Source organism: Hyla sarda, chromosome 1 (genome assembly GCF_029499605.1).
Source record: "Hyla sarda isolate aHylSar1 chromosome 1, aHylSar1.hap1, whole genome shotgun sequence".
NCBI classification, from domain to species: Eukaryota; Metazoa; Chordata; class Amphibia; order Anura; family Hylidae; genus Hyla; species Hyla sarda.
Window position 1 is genome coordinate 189026715 of NC_079189.1, and position 16816 is coordinate 189043530.

Below are 16816 nucleotides of genomic sequence, written 5' to 3' on the forward strand. Positions count from 1 at the left end.
TGGGTCACATAATAAGATTTCATTATAATTTTAGCTACACTGTTTTAGAAGAAAAAGCAGCTTGGCTTTTCAAAAAAAAAATAATAATAATTAAAAAAATCTGTTCCCAACAAGGTTGTATTCGCATGTCAGTACAAGTGGTTACCTGCTGTGTTTCTTTTAATAAAATGATGCAAATACTGCTGCTAGTATGAAAATCTGCTATCATTGTACTATATGTAAAAACTAGTTTGAAGCTTTTACATGGGGTTTTACCTTATGCTGAAAATGATGTAAAAATAATACAAACGAACATGTTTGGGATATTTGCTTTAGTAGACATTTTATACAACTCAATCCATACCTAGATCTCTCTGACATATAGTAGGTCACATGTTATTTGATATAAAGTTAAATGGGTATTGCATTTAATTCATTCTATTTTCTTGTCTTACAGATGTTTTTCCTCTTCACAAGATATTCCATTTGTGGGACACACTCCTCTTAGGGAATGCCTCTTTTCCTTTCTGTATTGGGGTGGCTATTTTGCAGCAGCTGAGAGTCAGACTTCTTGCTAATGGATTTAATGAATGCATTCTCCTGTTCTCAGATTTACCAGGTAAGCCAAACTCTAAATGGATTTTATATCTCCAGATCAACATGATGACATATAATAGACTAATACATCTTTAAAGTTATCTTTAAAATTCATGGTTCTGGACGGCATATGCATTTATTATTGTGTAAAAAGTGCATTCATTTTTTTTTAGCACATTTATGTTTATTTTTGTTACTTTAGCAACAAGCATTATGTAAACCTCATGTATCAAAACCCTCTTAGGGTACATTGACATGTTCAGTGTTTCCTGCAAATTTGAAAAAGTGTAAATCAATGAATGAACTACAGCGAATATGATACATGGAAATGTACTCTAAGGATAGGGTCACACTTAGCGCATATGCACCATATTTCCTGCTGTGTCAAATCTGCTGTACAGCGGGAAATCTGCTGCATATTCTCCTATATGCAGACACACAGGACTAACTGTGGCAGCGAAAAATACTGTGCTTTATATGCTGCGTGTGACCCTCTCCTTAGAGAAAACAAATGGTCTTGATCACAGCAACCAATCAGAGTTTGTTTCATTTCACAAGTGCAATTGAAACACTTTTTTGGGTGTCACAGGTTATTAATGAGAGCTAGATGTTCTTTTGTTCAGTTAGGATATGTAGTCATGGCATAGGGTACTTGTTTCTGTGATATTACAGTGATGATCAAAAGTTTGGGCACCCCAGGTAAAAATTTGTATTAATGTGCATAAAGAAGCCAAGGAAAGATGGAAAAATCTCCAAAAGGCATCAAATTACAGATTAGACATTCTTATAATATGTCAACAAAAGTTAGATTTTATTTCCATCATTTACACTTTCAAAATAACTGAAAACAAAAAAATGGCGTCTGCAAAAATTTGGGCATCCAGTTAATATCTTGTACTGCCCCCTTGTAAACGCTTTTTGTAGCCAGCCAAGAGTCTTTCAATACTTGTTTGAGGTATCTTTACCCATTCTTCCTTTCAAAAGTATTCCAGTTCTTTGAGATTTCTGGGCTGTCTATCACGCACTGCTCTTTTAAGGTCTATCCATAGATTTTCAATTATGTTGAGGTCAGGAGATTGTGAAGGCCATGGCAAAACCTGCAGTTTATGTCTCTTGATGAAATCCCCTGTGGATTTCGAGGTGTGTTTAGGATCATTATCTATTTGTAGAAACCATCCTCTCTTTAACTTCAGCTTTTTCACAGATGGCATCAAGTAGCATCCAAAATTTGCTGAAATTTTATTGAATCAATTTTTCCTTCTACTCGTGATATTTTCCCTCTGCCACTGGCTGCAATAATACCCCAAAGCATGATTGATCCACCCCCATGCTTAACAGTTGGACAGAGGTTGTTTTCATTAAATTCTGTTCTCCTTCTTCTCCAAACGTACCTTTGCTCATTCCGGCCAAAAAGTTCAATTTTAACCTCATTGGTCCACAGAACTTGTTTCCAAAATTCATCAGGCTTGTCGATATGTTCATTTGCAAAGTTCAAACGCTGATTTTTGTGGTGAGGTCTTAGAAGAGGTTTTCTTCTGATGACTCTTCCATGAAGACCATATTTGTACAAGTGTCTCTTTATAGTGGAATAGTGTACCACAACTCCAGTGTGTGACGGACTGACTCCGCCAAAAGTGACTTCTCCTTCCGGATGACAAGCCCCAGCATATCACAGGCAATATCCCCAGGCAGAACTAGAGATTATTGCATCCTTGTACCCAAAGAACCAGGCAACACCAGTCTTCAGGTATAAAATCAGAACTCTTTATTGTGGAACAAGTGTCTTCTTTTATAGGAAGGACATCACAGGGGGAAGGGTCGGTAAAGACAATACAGGTGACAGCGAGTCTGGGAGATAATCCAATAAAGGTGATTAGCTCTCCCTATACAGTGCCTTGAGTGCAAAAGGTGGAGGTGTGCAGAAGTTGGACTGTGTGCAAAAGGGAGAAGCATGTGTAGAATTAGTGCATTGTAGAAAAGGTGAACCGTGTGCAACAAGTGGACCGTGTGCAAAATGTGAACCGTGTGCAAAAGGTGTATTGTGTAAAGGAGGTGGACCCTGTGCATAAGGTCGGCAGTGTGTAAAAGGTAGACCATGTGCAAAAAGGTGTATTGTGCACAGAAAGTGGACCGTGTGCACAAAGGGGTACAAACATCAACTGAGGGGTACAAATAGTGATGTCCCAAAGTCCATCCAAGTAGGTAGGGTGACTCTAGGATCTGTCACACAGTGTCTGCCAGATCTTTCTGGAGGGATTGTTCAGTCAAACGTGGGTTTTGAATTGTTTTTCTCACAATCCTGCGAGCTGTACTCTATTTTTCTTGCTCTTCCAGAGGGGGGCAGTGCATGCTATAAATTCTGCGGAGTGCCCAAACTTTTGCAGATGCCATTTTATTTTTTGTTTTCTGTTATGTTGAAAGTGTAAATGATGGAAATAAAATCTAACTTTTGTTGACATATTATAAGAATGTCTAATCTGTAATTTGATGCCTTTTGGAGATTTTTCCATCTTTCCTTGGCTTCTTTATGCACATTAATACAATTGTTTTCATGGGGTGACCAAACTTTTGATCACCACTGTACATCCAAGGAATACTTTCTTCCTCCATGACCATGGCTGTATTTTCTTGTCTAAAAGATGATTACGCTATAGATTGTATGGGTATCTCAGACTGACAGCTAGAACATTATAACATGATAACCAATTAGCTTCCTTCATATGTTTATGTTCTGTGAAAACTGTACTGTGAAAAAGAGAACGTGTTCACCTGTACCATGTATTCTTATAATGGTGATGCTTAAAATTCAGACACACTTTATTACCTGAAGTTCTGCATATTTTTTTTTTTTTTGTGGATTCACCCCAGATTTGTGAACTCATAGCGCTCTCCAAATGCAAAGATATATGAACACTGAGTATATAGAATAATTTGAACTGCATTACTGCTGTTCTTTATGTGTAAAATTGAGACTCTTTGGGCACAAAATATTTCAACCATTAATTATTTCTGTGTGGCCCCATATTGGATGGGACCTTAACATTAAATTAACTCACCTCTCTTTAACTTTAAAATGTTACTATCATAAAAAATAAAATGCTAACATGTTAAAAGGTTTTATATGTCTCAATATAGTCGGGTAAAGTGTGCGGTAGTGCACTTCACTCCCTAGCTCATAGCTTGATCTGTCATGTTGCAGATGACTGGCTCCATAGATTCCACCTAAGTATTGATTCTGTTTTCCTTTATGCTGTGTTCTACTTAAGCCAACATAGGAACTTTGGGGCAGATTTACTTTAGCAAAAGCAGCAGAATTCTACTGCAGTTTGTGCCAAATAACTGGTGTACATGACTTGCACCTTATTATGTGTTATAGACACTTTTGCACCTTGGTTGACAAAGCGGTTTGACTTGTTAGGAAAAGGAGATGGCTTTGCTTAAAAGACAAAAAAAGACAACATTTTTGCACAATTCTGGTATAAGGTCAGCCAACTAATAGTTGGTCTAAACTTTGACAATGCAGTCTATAAATGCACCAGAAAATTCAAACAGCCTAAAACAGATTGATAAATCTGGCGCATTTAAATGAGTACTATAGTGAAATACATCCTTTGGATAGGGGATAAGTTATAGATTGTGTGGGGTCTGACCGCTGGGACCCACCATAATCTCCTGCATTGCACCCTGGCAGTCTGCAGAAAGGGTGGCTGACATGCACCTTCTATTTATCCCTTAGACATACATGGAGGGGGGCATATTGACTGTGGCTTCCTGTGGGAGTCAGAATGCCTGCTTCATGCAGACTGCCGGGAGTTCGTGAGGGGTCCCAGTGGCAGGACTCCCCGGAATCTATAATTGTATTTCACTGGAGTACTCCTAGACTGTCCAACTTTGCAGTGTGTAAATACCTAGAATTTATTTTTTATTAAGATATGCTTTTTTATTTTACATGCGGTATATTGCAAATCAGGCATGATATCTGTGTTGCACGTTCAGCCTAAGGCCGTTTTGCATGCCTCCTACTCTTTTTTTCAAGAGAGAATAGGATGCAAGCAAAATGGGCATTGGCTGAACTGTGTCTGCTTTGCAATGTATCACATGTCAAATAGAAAAACATATCTGAATGATCGGGTCAGTGCCACTTTATACACTATTAATTATATGTATTTTGTTTTTCTGAAGCCTGAGCACCTTGTTTTAGGTAGAGACTATACCCAGCACAACCGCTTCCAGCTTGATTTAAAAGGGCTGTGCTGGCCCACTAACTCCCTCCAGTGTTGAAAGTTGCTAATCTAAATCATATATCTTATTAAGTTGAATTTTATTTTAGATTTGAACTTGTCAACAGTTGATGCTCCTGAGAGCACCATAAATCTCCATTCACACATCTGTTTAGCAGCAGTATTGCTCTTGCTTTGTGGAAGGTGTGTTGCCTGCAGCATATCAGGAAGGATAGCAGTCATCTGTAGACTAGCGCTGCCATTTCTCCCCCAGGATACATTCCTATCTCTGACGATTTAGAATGTCCCGACTTGATTTCTTTCCTTGTCCTACTCAGAGAGGAAATTAAAACCTATTGCTCAGGTACAACAGTTATATTGTGTTATGAATTGGTCTAAAGGAGAGAAAAAAGCTGAATATTTTTTAAAGTATATCTTGTTTATAGGATTATATGACAGATCCCCATTCCAGAATGTGAACCTTAGCAACTACTGGATATTGAGGTTAGACCTGTCCAGAATGTCATGATTGACTTCTGCTTACATATACAAATAACTTGAGGTATATTATCTCCTCTAGACATATTTTTTATTATACATTTGTGTACTTTGAAAGTACAATGAAAAATCTTATAAAATTTTATAAATAATAACTGGTCAAACTGCTTTGTTTCAGCTTCTTTTCCTGATGCTTTGTGCAAAGATTCAACTAAGTAATGGTCAGGAAAAAAAAGAACCTTTCGAAAACCAATAGTATCTGACAGCATTGGAAAACTTGGCAAATTGTTCTTTTTAGTTATGAAGGTCATTAACCATTATACTTCAGCTGTACCTCAAAACAAGAAACAGAGGCGCTCCATGTGGAGTATCACACGTGCTGGAGTGGAAGGGATATCGGAGGGGGTATAGATGGTCGCTTACCGTCTCCGGTTGTGTACCAACATACACAACAATAGACGGCACATAGTGAATATGGGAAACTCCCGTTTGCAGCCTTCCTGGTATATCTTAGAAAGCAAAGCCAAGCTTCAGGGGTAGCAGGAATTATGTAGCGCTGACCGGGACAGATACAATGCAGGTGCGGTGACTTGAAGTAAAATTCTTTATTAACCAAAATGCATCGCGTTTCACTTCGCAAACGCAGCTTCCTCAGGCATAGCAAGTATGGGTAGTTAACAAGATTATATACTGAGGGATTATCCCTTATGTATCAACATCAATACATTTTTAAAATATAATAGACATATCCAAACACCTTAAAATAAAAATATGTATAGCAATTATTATAACCAATATATGTTACAATAAACAGAAAACAGTAAAAAGTTTAAAAAAATGTATTCAGAATAAAGACGGTCGAGTTCCGCAGGTGAGCGGAACAAAGCGATTAAACGCTGGATCCCGTACACACTGCAGCACCATCTATCACACACTCAATTAGGTGTTCCATAGCATGTAATATAAAATATTTAGCAAAAATAAAATATATTGCATTATAAATGTTGCACAATATAAGATAGGATATACAACAAATAGAAAATGATGAATCACTGGGAATAAACTCAATGATTTTTAAGTTCAGTGAATCTAGTGAGCCCTGGTGTATGGTGAGAAGTGTCTCGATACACTATGGAGCATAAAACCATGCTTAATATTCCACCTGTGTTTGTTAATTCGGGACCGCACTGCTTTAACAGTGTGGTCCACGTATTATAAATTACAATTGCAAGACAGGAGATAGATTGCATATTTTGTTTCACAAGTAACATTGCCTTTAATCTTAAATACTTTTTTTGTTTGAGAAGAGGTAAAATCATATGTTTTATTTTCTTTTTAATAAGTGTACAACACAGGCAGCGGCTCTTACCACACGAGGCACAACCAGACTCAGACTGAATGGTATCCTATGATTACTTAAAGCGTACCTGTCAGATCACCCAAAAAAATATGTTGCTCAGTATCTCATCCTGGTCATGTACATGTAATCTTTGTGCCTATGCCCAATATTTCTCTTAAAATTCACTTTATTTACTTGGAGTGATTGCAAAGTGAAAGTACTTTTCATTTACAACAGGGGGGCGGGTCCTCACTGTGACCACTCCCCCTCCCTCACTGCTCTGGGAGCGGTATCCCTGTCCTTTCTGGTTTTATGCTACACACACACACACACACTGTGTGCCTTCAGCTTTTGCAAAACTACAGCTTCCAGCATACCCACACATCCTATGAGTTGTAGTTTTGCAACAGCTGGAGGCATATGATTAGTAAAACTGATTTTCAGGCTGTGTTCTTCCACTTGTTCCACAACTATATTCACAGATATATACACATACATAAATATCCACACACACATATACATATGCAGGGGCACTTTTTAAACAACAAAATCCTCCATTCAGTCTTCTGTCTCCTGCTCAGTCACGGCAGCAGTGTGCTTCTGCCCCTCCCCCCCTTCTCTTCACACAGCAGACAGTACCGCAGGTACTTCAAGTGTCTGCCCCGGTCAGAGCCACATAATTCCTGCTACCCCTGAAGTTCGGCTTAGCTTTCTCACCTGTACCTTGACAGCATGTGGTCCTAGTCTTCAAACGCATGCCTTTGCAAATTTACACCATAAGTTTTAGCTAACGTTTTAACTAATCAGACCTAGAATTTTGTACACTGGTTGCTGTACAATGGCGGCTGCTCACTGGCATCTGTACACTGCTGGCTTATGGTTGGCTTTACACTTGCTGCTGTCACACAAGGTTGTTTTCCTGCCTCTGAAGATAAGCGGTTTTCCCCTCACCATTCCAATGTACATGCATTACTACATGTACTACATTGGGAAGGCATTGGGAGAATGGCATGGCAACAAGCTACTCAGTCTTGTCTGTCAACCATAGCGCTGCAGAAACACACCCACTTGGCCCTGGCCAGTCATACCAATAAGTTAAACGGACCAAGAGTTTCTCCTTCTCATCCTGCTGGGTCTGGAGAGAATGGTGGCTTGACCTGGACTGCTGTAGGTTATTGACCACGGTTCTAGATGTCACGTTTGGTGAATTAAACTTTTCAGCTTTTGTATACTTGAATGGTATGCTGCAGTTTTTCTTGTTTTGTTCACAACTATGAGGCAATTATGAATTCTGTATATTTTATAATTGAGTTTGGAATACCCTTCAAAGAATCATATTATGCTAATATTCCACTGAAATCAATGAATGCTATGGACATCTTTACCTCAAACAATGATGTAACTCATGGTAATTTAAACAGAAAAATATCCATGCATGTTCATTATTTCTTGAGTTAACCCTCATAAGTTAGAGGTATTCCACCCCCGGAAAAATAATGTTGGAAAGTGACTCCATCACTAACAGTTGCTTTCTGGTTCCTGTGATGTTTCAACCCTCCCAGAAATTGCTTGTGCAGCCAGTGAGTCACTGGGCAGACAGTTTCTGCAGGGTCAGCATGTCACACTTAACAGGAAGTAGGGTTGAAAGGTGAAGACCAGGAGATACGGGGTATCAGGGCAAATGAGTATTGTTTCTTTCTTATTTTAATATCACCTTGAAGGACTTTCTACATTTCTTCTGGGATTGAACAACCCCTTTAATATTTTTTTTTTACAGCAGTCGCTGGTCACCCATTAGTTTGCTTTTTGAACACCATCAGGTCTTTGCATGTTCATTCCGTCAGAACTGGTTGTGAACCTTGGTTGTTATTTACATTTTACATAACCCACTTTTAATGGAAGGGAGAATGGGCAGCCGCTTCTTTGAACTCAAGCCTCTAATACACTTCCTGGCAAGATTAGAAAATAAGACTTTTCATAACAACAACAAGCTGCTAAATTTATTTAAAAGACAAACACAATTGAGATATCTTCATAAGACTTTGCCCAAAAAGGAAGGCCAAACTCAAGGAGTAAAGACAATCAATATGTGACATCATCACGGTGGAACTCTGTTTAGGAATAAAGACAATGGCCCTCATTTACTTAGAAAATCGGGTTGTAAGTCTATCTTGCTTTCTTACCCGACTGCTTTTTTCCCCTGGTATTTATTATTATGTCGCATCTTGTTTGTCGCACTGGGTTTTGTTGGTTTTGGTTTCCAACTCCTCTGAGCTGTCGGGAAAAAATCCACAACAATTCAACAAATTCGGGTTGGAAACCTTTATAAATACGTGGGAAAGCTCAGAAATGTCGGGTAACGCCCCTTTTTCAGGTTTGGCAGAATCCACATCGGGTCCGTCGGGAAAAAATGTTGCATCGTGTCGCAGACTGGCGCACGATGTCTGCGACATGGCGCAGACAAAGATGCGACAAAAAAACGGGTTTAGAATAGTAAATGAGGGCCAATAACTATTGTTACCTCAGTAATACGGTTTCAGAAGTAAAGATAAACACTATTATGACATCACTATAGGATTCAGTTTGAAGGAAATAAAACATAAATTAAGTAAAATAGAGGAGGGCAGCATCCACAAATAAAACAAAAATTGTGCATCTTTATTATTGCAGGCCACAAAGAACAAGTATTATTTTTGACAATTATATGACCTTTTTCCAGTGGCAATAGAGCATAATTTATGCAAAGTGTTTATAAGGCAGTCTATCCAATCAAATGTACTTCCAGCTTCTACAAACATTCAGAAGGTCATATGAATCATAGTGTATAGAATAAAACTTGGAAGAAAATGAGGTATCACATATAGAAGGTAATTCCCTAAATGTGAACTAGGCAGCTGAAAGGAACATATTCTGGGTCTTGGCAATCTGTGTGCTAAACCACTCCGTGGTTTGCATGTCTGTAGATCGCAGCCATTGTGGAAAGTCTGCATGGGGCAATCATGCTTAAATGTTATGTTTCTTTCTATAGGCTTGTTAATTGATTGGAGGGGGTTATGTGATTCTCCGGATTCCGCCACTATGACACGCGCTGGCTGCTAAGTGATGCGCACATGTCATTATTATGCCATCTGACCAATGACGTCTATTGTTTGAGTGGATATTTGCAGTCTGTTGGCGGACACGCTAACGCTGGTTTGGTTTAGTACTCAGGTTGCTAAGACGCAGAATACGTCAAACTGCCTAGTAAACATTCAAGGAAGAGCCTATTCACTTTCTATGTTTGATACTTCACTTATTCCCAGGTTCTATTCTGTAGACAAGGACATTCATGTGACCTACTGATTATTACTGAATGTTTATTAGATAGATTTTTGTTAAGAGTGATAAGTACATTTTACTTGGTATTGTCTCTTATGTAATTTGTATGAAGTCTGCACTATTGCCGATTTGGTGTATGCTTGACAAAGGCCACAACTTTTCTTGGTCTGTTTGAGATGTATGAAAAAGTAAAAAAGTAGTGGAGCTCGCAATATATAAGATACAAGGTTAACTGCAACTTCCTCACTCAAAAGAAGAAAAAATAAATAATTAATAAAGCCAACAGAGCAGTCCTCAGTATTTTACTTGGCCAAAGCAGAGTATGTGAAGAGTATAGGGTTAAATTAATGTCTGGAGCCAGCTAAACCATATAAATGTTTAATACACATATAAAATTAAATCCTAATACAATAACTTCCGTAGGGCCCTTGCGGTTCACTGTATATAGGTAAAACAAAAATATAATAAAAGAAATATATATGTAAAATGTCAGCTTGTTACACACTTCATATATGGATAGAACACATTATCATAGCAAATTCATGCCTCCTGTGCACATAGAATATGAGAATTGCGTTTCAACATGTAGATCACTCACAATATTTTGTAATGTTATATTCCACCTGTGAAATAGTCCGCATGAGGCTGGTTGGCAGTATTGAATTCACCTAAAAATGAAATAAATCCGCAAACTAAATGTCCCACCTGCAATGGAAATAGTCCGTAAGTGAATATAAGCGGACTATTGTCCATGAGTGAATATAAGAGGACTATTGTCCATGAGTGAATATAAGCGGACGATTTCCATTGCGGGTGGAACATATAGTTTACGGAATTATTAAATTCTTAGGTGAATTCAATACTGCCAACCAGCCTCATGCGGACTATTTCACAGGTGGAATATAACGTTACAAAATAGTATATGTGAGTGATCAACCTGTTGAAACGCAATTATCATATTCTATATGCACAGGAGGCATGATTCTGCTATAATAATGTGTTCTATCCATATATGAAGTGTGTAACAAGCTGACATTTTACATATATATTTATTTTATTATATTTGTGTTTTACCTATATACAGTGAACCGCAAGGGCCCTGCGGAAGTTATTGTATTAGGGTTTAATTTTATGTGTGTATTAAACATTTATATGGTTCAGCTGGCTCCAGACATCATCAAAGGGGCACTTTGCTGCTCAGCGTTTGGAACAGCTCGTGACGTCATTACCCCCCCCCCCCCGATTGACGTCACGCCCCACCCGCTCAATGCAAGTCTATGGGAGGGGGCGTGACGTTGTCACGCCCCCTCCCATAGACTTGCATTGAGGGGCGGGGCATGACATCATGAGGGGCGGGGCTATGATGTCACAAGCTGCTGGCGCCGGCTCCAGTGTTCAGAACAGTTTGTTCCAAACGCTGAGCAGCGGATTGCCCCTTTAATTTAACCCTATACTCTTCACGCACTCTGCTTTGGGTGAGTGAGATACTGAGGACTGCTCTGTTGGCTTTATTCTTTTTGAGATGTACTAATAAAGAAGCAAGATTTTCTATCGGTGGATGCTGTCCTCTATGTTTCTTCAAGGTATTAAAACATAATCACAGAACTGAGAAGTAATAACAATTATCACTATAGATGTCTGCCTAGGGATAAAAAAACCACACAATTATATTATATATATATATATATATATATATATATATATAAAGGAGAACTTGCATATGAATAATAGCAAAACAAATTGTGACATGATTTAAAATAAGGTCTCAGAATAGGTTTAGTGTGACATCAATTTAACAGCTCTACTTAGTAATAAACACAAACACTATTGTGATACAACAATGAAATTCCAGCGAGAAATAAAAACAATCATCATTGTGATGTAATGAAAAAGAACAGAACATTGCTTAGAGGAAAAAAAAAAAAAATGTCCTGTAGAAGCACAACTTTTCCTCATAACACATTCCACCCAATTATTTATCTACCTGTCACTTTAAAAAGGTTTTGATATGTTGAGTATGAAGATGGGGGAGTGAGTGTTCAGACCCCGACCAATTGTTGGAACGTGCAGGGAGAAAAGTGCAACTGTTTGAGGCAATTCCTAGACTTACATTATAAGTTTGTCATGCTTTGCGCACTCCTCTCCTAGCTAGTTCTATAGATCAGTCACAGTCTGAACACTCAGACCACGACAAATCAAAACTTTTGACATGTCTCCAAAACATGTCAAACTTTTTTTTTAGCGTTTATTTAAGCTTTGGCCTTTTTAATATGCACTAATTAGCTATTAAATTAGGTACACCTGTACAATTGCTTGTTGACAGAAATAAAGTACAAACTGAGCATCAGAATCAGGAAGAAAGGGGATTAAATTACTCTTAACGATCCATGCTTGTTGGTGCCACACGGGCTAAAGTGTTGATCTACTGTGATTTTCACTCACAATCATCTCTAGGTTTAACAGAGAATGATCTGAAAAAGAGAAAATATCCAGAGAGCGGCAGTTGTGTGGACAAAAATGCCTTGTTATTATCAGAGGAGAATGGGCATGCTGGTTTGAGATGACAGGAAGACAACAGTAACTCAAATAACCACTTAGTACAACCAAGGTATGCAGCATGCCATATCTGAACCTTAAAGGGGTACTTCGCCCCTAGACATCTTATCCTCTATCCAAAGCATAGGGGATAAGATGTCTGATCGCGGGGGTAGTTTCGAGTATTGGGTGCAGCGCCGGAGGCTTGTGATGTCACAGCTGTCACGCCCCCTCTCATAGACTTGCATTGAGGGTGCGTGGCTGTTACGTCACAAGCAGGATGTGACCATGATGTCACGAGCCTCCGCCAATCATCTGGCATGGAGCAAAGTTTGCTCTGTTCATCAGATGTCTGGGGTGCCGCAGCCGAGATCATGGGGGTCCCCAGTGGCGGGACCCCACGATCAGACATCTTATCTCTATCCTTTGCATAGGGGATAAAATGTCTAGGGATGGAGTACCCCTAGACAGCAGGCTTCAGCAGCAGAAGGCCACACTGGGTGCCACACCTGTCAGCTAAGAACAAAAAACTGAGGCTACAATTCGCACAGGCTCACCAAAATTGGACAGTAACTGACTGGAAGAACTTGCCTGGTCTGATGAGTCTTGATTCCAGCTGCAACATTCCGCTGTTTTCTACCTTTAACTATGGCTAATATGACAGTAACAGGCACATATACTAGAATATTAAAATTATCCCCAACATCTTTGTATGTTTTAGTTTTTGTTTTGTTTAATGTATCACAGAAAATTGATGGAAAAGAAACTTCATAGCTTTTAAATACATATTTATTAAAGAAACTTAAAGGGGTACTCCGCACCTAGACATCTTATCCCCTATCCAAAGGATAGAGGATAAGATGTCAGATCGCCGCGGTCCCGCTGCTGGGGAGCCCGCTCTCATTACGAGTTCGCTCTGTGCGTAATGACGGGCGATACAGGGGACGGAGCAGCGTGACATCACGGCCCGTCCCCTTAATGCAAGTCTATAGGAGGGGGCGTGATGACCGTCACGCCCCCTTCCATAGACTTGTATTGAAAGGGGCGGGCTTTGATGTCATGAGGGGCGGAGCCGTGACGTAACGATGCTCCGTCCCCTGTATTGCCCGTCATTACGTGCAGAGCGAACTCGCTCTGTGCTGTAATGAGAGCGGGGCGCCGCAGCGGGGATCCCAGGGCTCCCCAGTAGCGGGACCGCGGTGATCTGACATCTTATCCCCTATCCTTTGGATAGGGGATAAGATGTCTAGGGGCGAAGTACCCCTTTAAGTGTGTCTGGTCATAAAAGGGGGTACTGAGTTGGTCTTTAGTTGGATAGTAGGGGTTTCTGAGGTAGGAAAGGATTTTCTAAGGCTATGCTCACTCACCATTTTTTGAGTATTATTTTCAGCCGTTTTTCAATTCTGTATAGATTCGGAATCACAGGTCTACAGGGACATTATAGTTTGTTCTGATGAAATGTAAAGGAACACGAAATTACTATTTAGATATATAGTAGTAAGACAGCAGTAGACATGCTAAAGCCCATGGTGAATATTGCATTCTGTGCATGGTTTTTCTGCTTGACATTAATTTTAATGAATGACTATTCTGTAAAATTCTGTTTTCTCTATGCATTTTGGATCTACAGCAGTGGTGGTTTCCCTTTGTGCTAGGAAAGCCTTGAGGCTCTGACCTCATGGAATTACAAATTACCATCATTATTATTTTTCAAAAGAGCAGATAATGCTTATTCTGCGCTAAACTCCCACAGAGCTGTGAAGAGAGCTGCTGTATTAATTAATTCCTTGGAAGACATTCATAGACTTTGCTGTACTTCAGCAGGTTTACCCTCATATATATTTTAATTTTACTATGTAAGGTTATACACCTTGTATTAAGCAGGCTTCTTTCCAGGCTGTAACATACTGGGGATATAGCTCTGAATTAAAGCAGAATTTCGGTCATGGTCTAAAATATATATTTATGCCTTGACACCATTGTTGATGCTTGCCTACTATTTTTTTTTCAGTATTTGTTGTTTTATAGACGTGCTCAAGGGCAGTCACAGGAATTTTAAAAGAGGCCTTGTAATTTGGTGGGCATCAATGATCCTTCCTTCTCCTATCTTTTAACATGTGAAAGCTAAAAAGAAGAAATAACATATCCAGCTGTATTGACTATTGCCAAGAGCATTTGCAGGCTGGCTACCCCTCTGCTACGATGCACAGAAACAATTCAGGATTGAAATCTATGCGAGGGAGGGTTTAAATAAAAAAAAACAAATAAACAAAACTGTATCAGGTTAGGAGACGTAAGGGTGTGTTTCAAAAACTGAGACCCATTCTCCGTAGGGAACCGGTGTTGATCAAACCTGATTTCACAAAGACATTTGTAGTTCAGCATCTGATGTGGGTTTAGGTGCAGTACTTTCCTGGGAGATCAGAAGGGCACAATACACTGTCGCCTACATAAACAGAAAGCTTAGGCCCCCTAAAAATGACAACATTGTAGAACAGAAATGCTTGGTAATAAAGTGGGCCTTAGAATCACAGATATACTATTTGTTGAGTCAACTTTTTAGCTTGATCACAAATCACTCCCCTCTAACTTGAAGTCAGGCAATGGAGTGAAACAGGACCTTACCTTTCTTTTATAGTTTCTATTTAGAAATTTTTAGTATAAGCAAATGACAAAAGCTCTCTACGCAGGGCTATTCAAACATAGAATCATTAACAGTAATAATGAACAAGAGGGCAAGCCTGTAGGAAAAACCAGAGCAATCGATGCAAACCGGGCCAACACCAAGGAACACCTTATCAGTGCATAAATAACAAAAAGCAAAATAGAATGAGGAGAAGAAGGGAAAAGGAGTACATTGGGGTCCACAGAGGCCACAAACAAAACAAAGGCTACACCTACAGCTGCAACAGGGTTAGGGAGGGAGAAGGGACAGGGGGTGCCCCAAGTGACAAGGCAAAAAGGTACAGTATTCAGGTGTCTCTTGAAAGGCGGACCAGTAGAACTTGGTATAGAGTCTTGGTATACCGATCTCTATGGTGATGGAGGTGAGCAGTGAGCTACTTCATGCACTGTATCTTCATCGTCTTTGTGATCCACAATAGAGCGGAAGATTCTGAACACTTCCATACAGCGGGGATGCAAGCTCTGGCAGCATTAAAGAACCTAACCTTTCAGTGAAGCACAGATCAGGCAAACTGCAAGGGAATGCAGATGCTCACATTGTTTGATGGCCAAAAGTGTTCATTCCCATAGGTTCAATCAAAGAGGGGAGGGTATGTAAGAGAGTGACTGGAATGGTGTTCAAGGATTACTATATTTCCCTAAGGTACTTGCTGTGTTTAGATACTAGGTTTCAGAAAGTGTATCTCTCATCCAGGGAAAGCTGGGTAAGATTTGGGAAATACAGGAATTCCCTGGCAAGACTTAGCTTGACTTTGGTAAATCTTATTTTCGGACCTGTATTTTTATTTTCCCAAGCCAATACAGGTTTTTAATGTGTCCCAGATCAGCTCAGGTGCAGAAGGCAACTAGTTACCGGGCTTTAAAGGTGCACGACAGTGGAAAACACGTTTTTTTTAAATCAACTGGTGCAAGAAAGTTAAACAGATTTGTAAATTACTTCTATTAAAAATACAGCTGCTGTATACTACAGAGGATGTTGTATAGTTCTTTCCAGTCTGACCACAGTGCTCTCTGCTGACACCTCTGTCCATGTCAGGAACTGTCCAGAGCAGGAACAAATCCCCATAGAAAACCTCTCCTGCTCTGGACAGTTCATGACATGGACAGAGGTGTCAGCAGAGAGCACTGTGGTCAGACAGAAAAGAAATCCAAAAAGAAAAGAACTTCCTGTGGAGCATATAGCATCTGATAAGTACTAGAAGGATTAAGATTTTTAAATAGAAGTAATTTACAAATCTGTTTACATTTTTGGCACCAGTTGATTACAATTTTTTTCCCCACTTTAGTACCCCTTTAAAACTAGGTACGGTTGTGAAGAACTTGACCCTCTGATGGAAGTTTGAATCCCTAATGCTGCTGCCTCAAAAAGGGGACTTTGTGACTGGCGTGAGTAAAGCTTTTGTTGTCTACCTTGTTGTCTGGTAATAAACCACCTGTATAGGCAGGGATGATTTCTTCTTAGTTAGTGCCGGACAAGCAGGAATTTATTTTGTTGTTGCTGAGGATTGAAAACAGAAGAAACACTGATTAAACCAACTACCATGTAACGGACTCTATTTGTCTGCCTGTGCAGAGCTATTCTCCCACAGTATTTTAAAGGAGTAGTCCCGTGTAGGAAAATGTTTCCTTTGCATAGGGGATAAGT

At 39.5% G+C, this 16816-nt stretch overlaps 1 protein-coding gene across 1 annotated transcript in view; it reads left to right on the forward strand.

Annotated features, from left to right (window-relative positions):
* Nucleotides 1-16816, forward strand: part of TBCK (TBC1 domain containing kinase) — a 307224-nt gene that overhangs the window by 154300 nt on the left and 136108 nt on the right. Inside the window, exon 22 of the mRNA XM_056566040.1 lies at nt 437-598. Coding sequence (XP_056422015.1) covers nt 437-598 — 162 coding nt within the window. The remainder of the gene's footprint in view (nt 1-436; nt 599-16816) is intronic.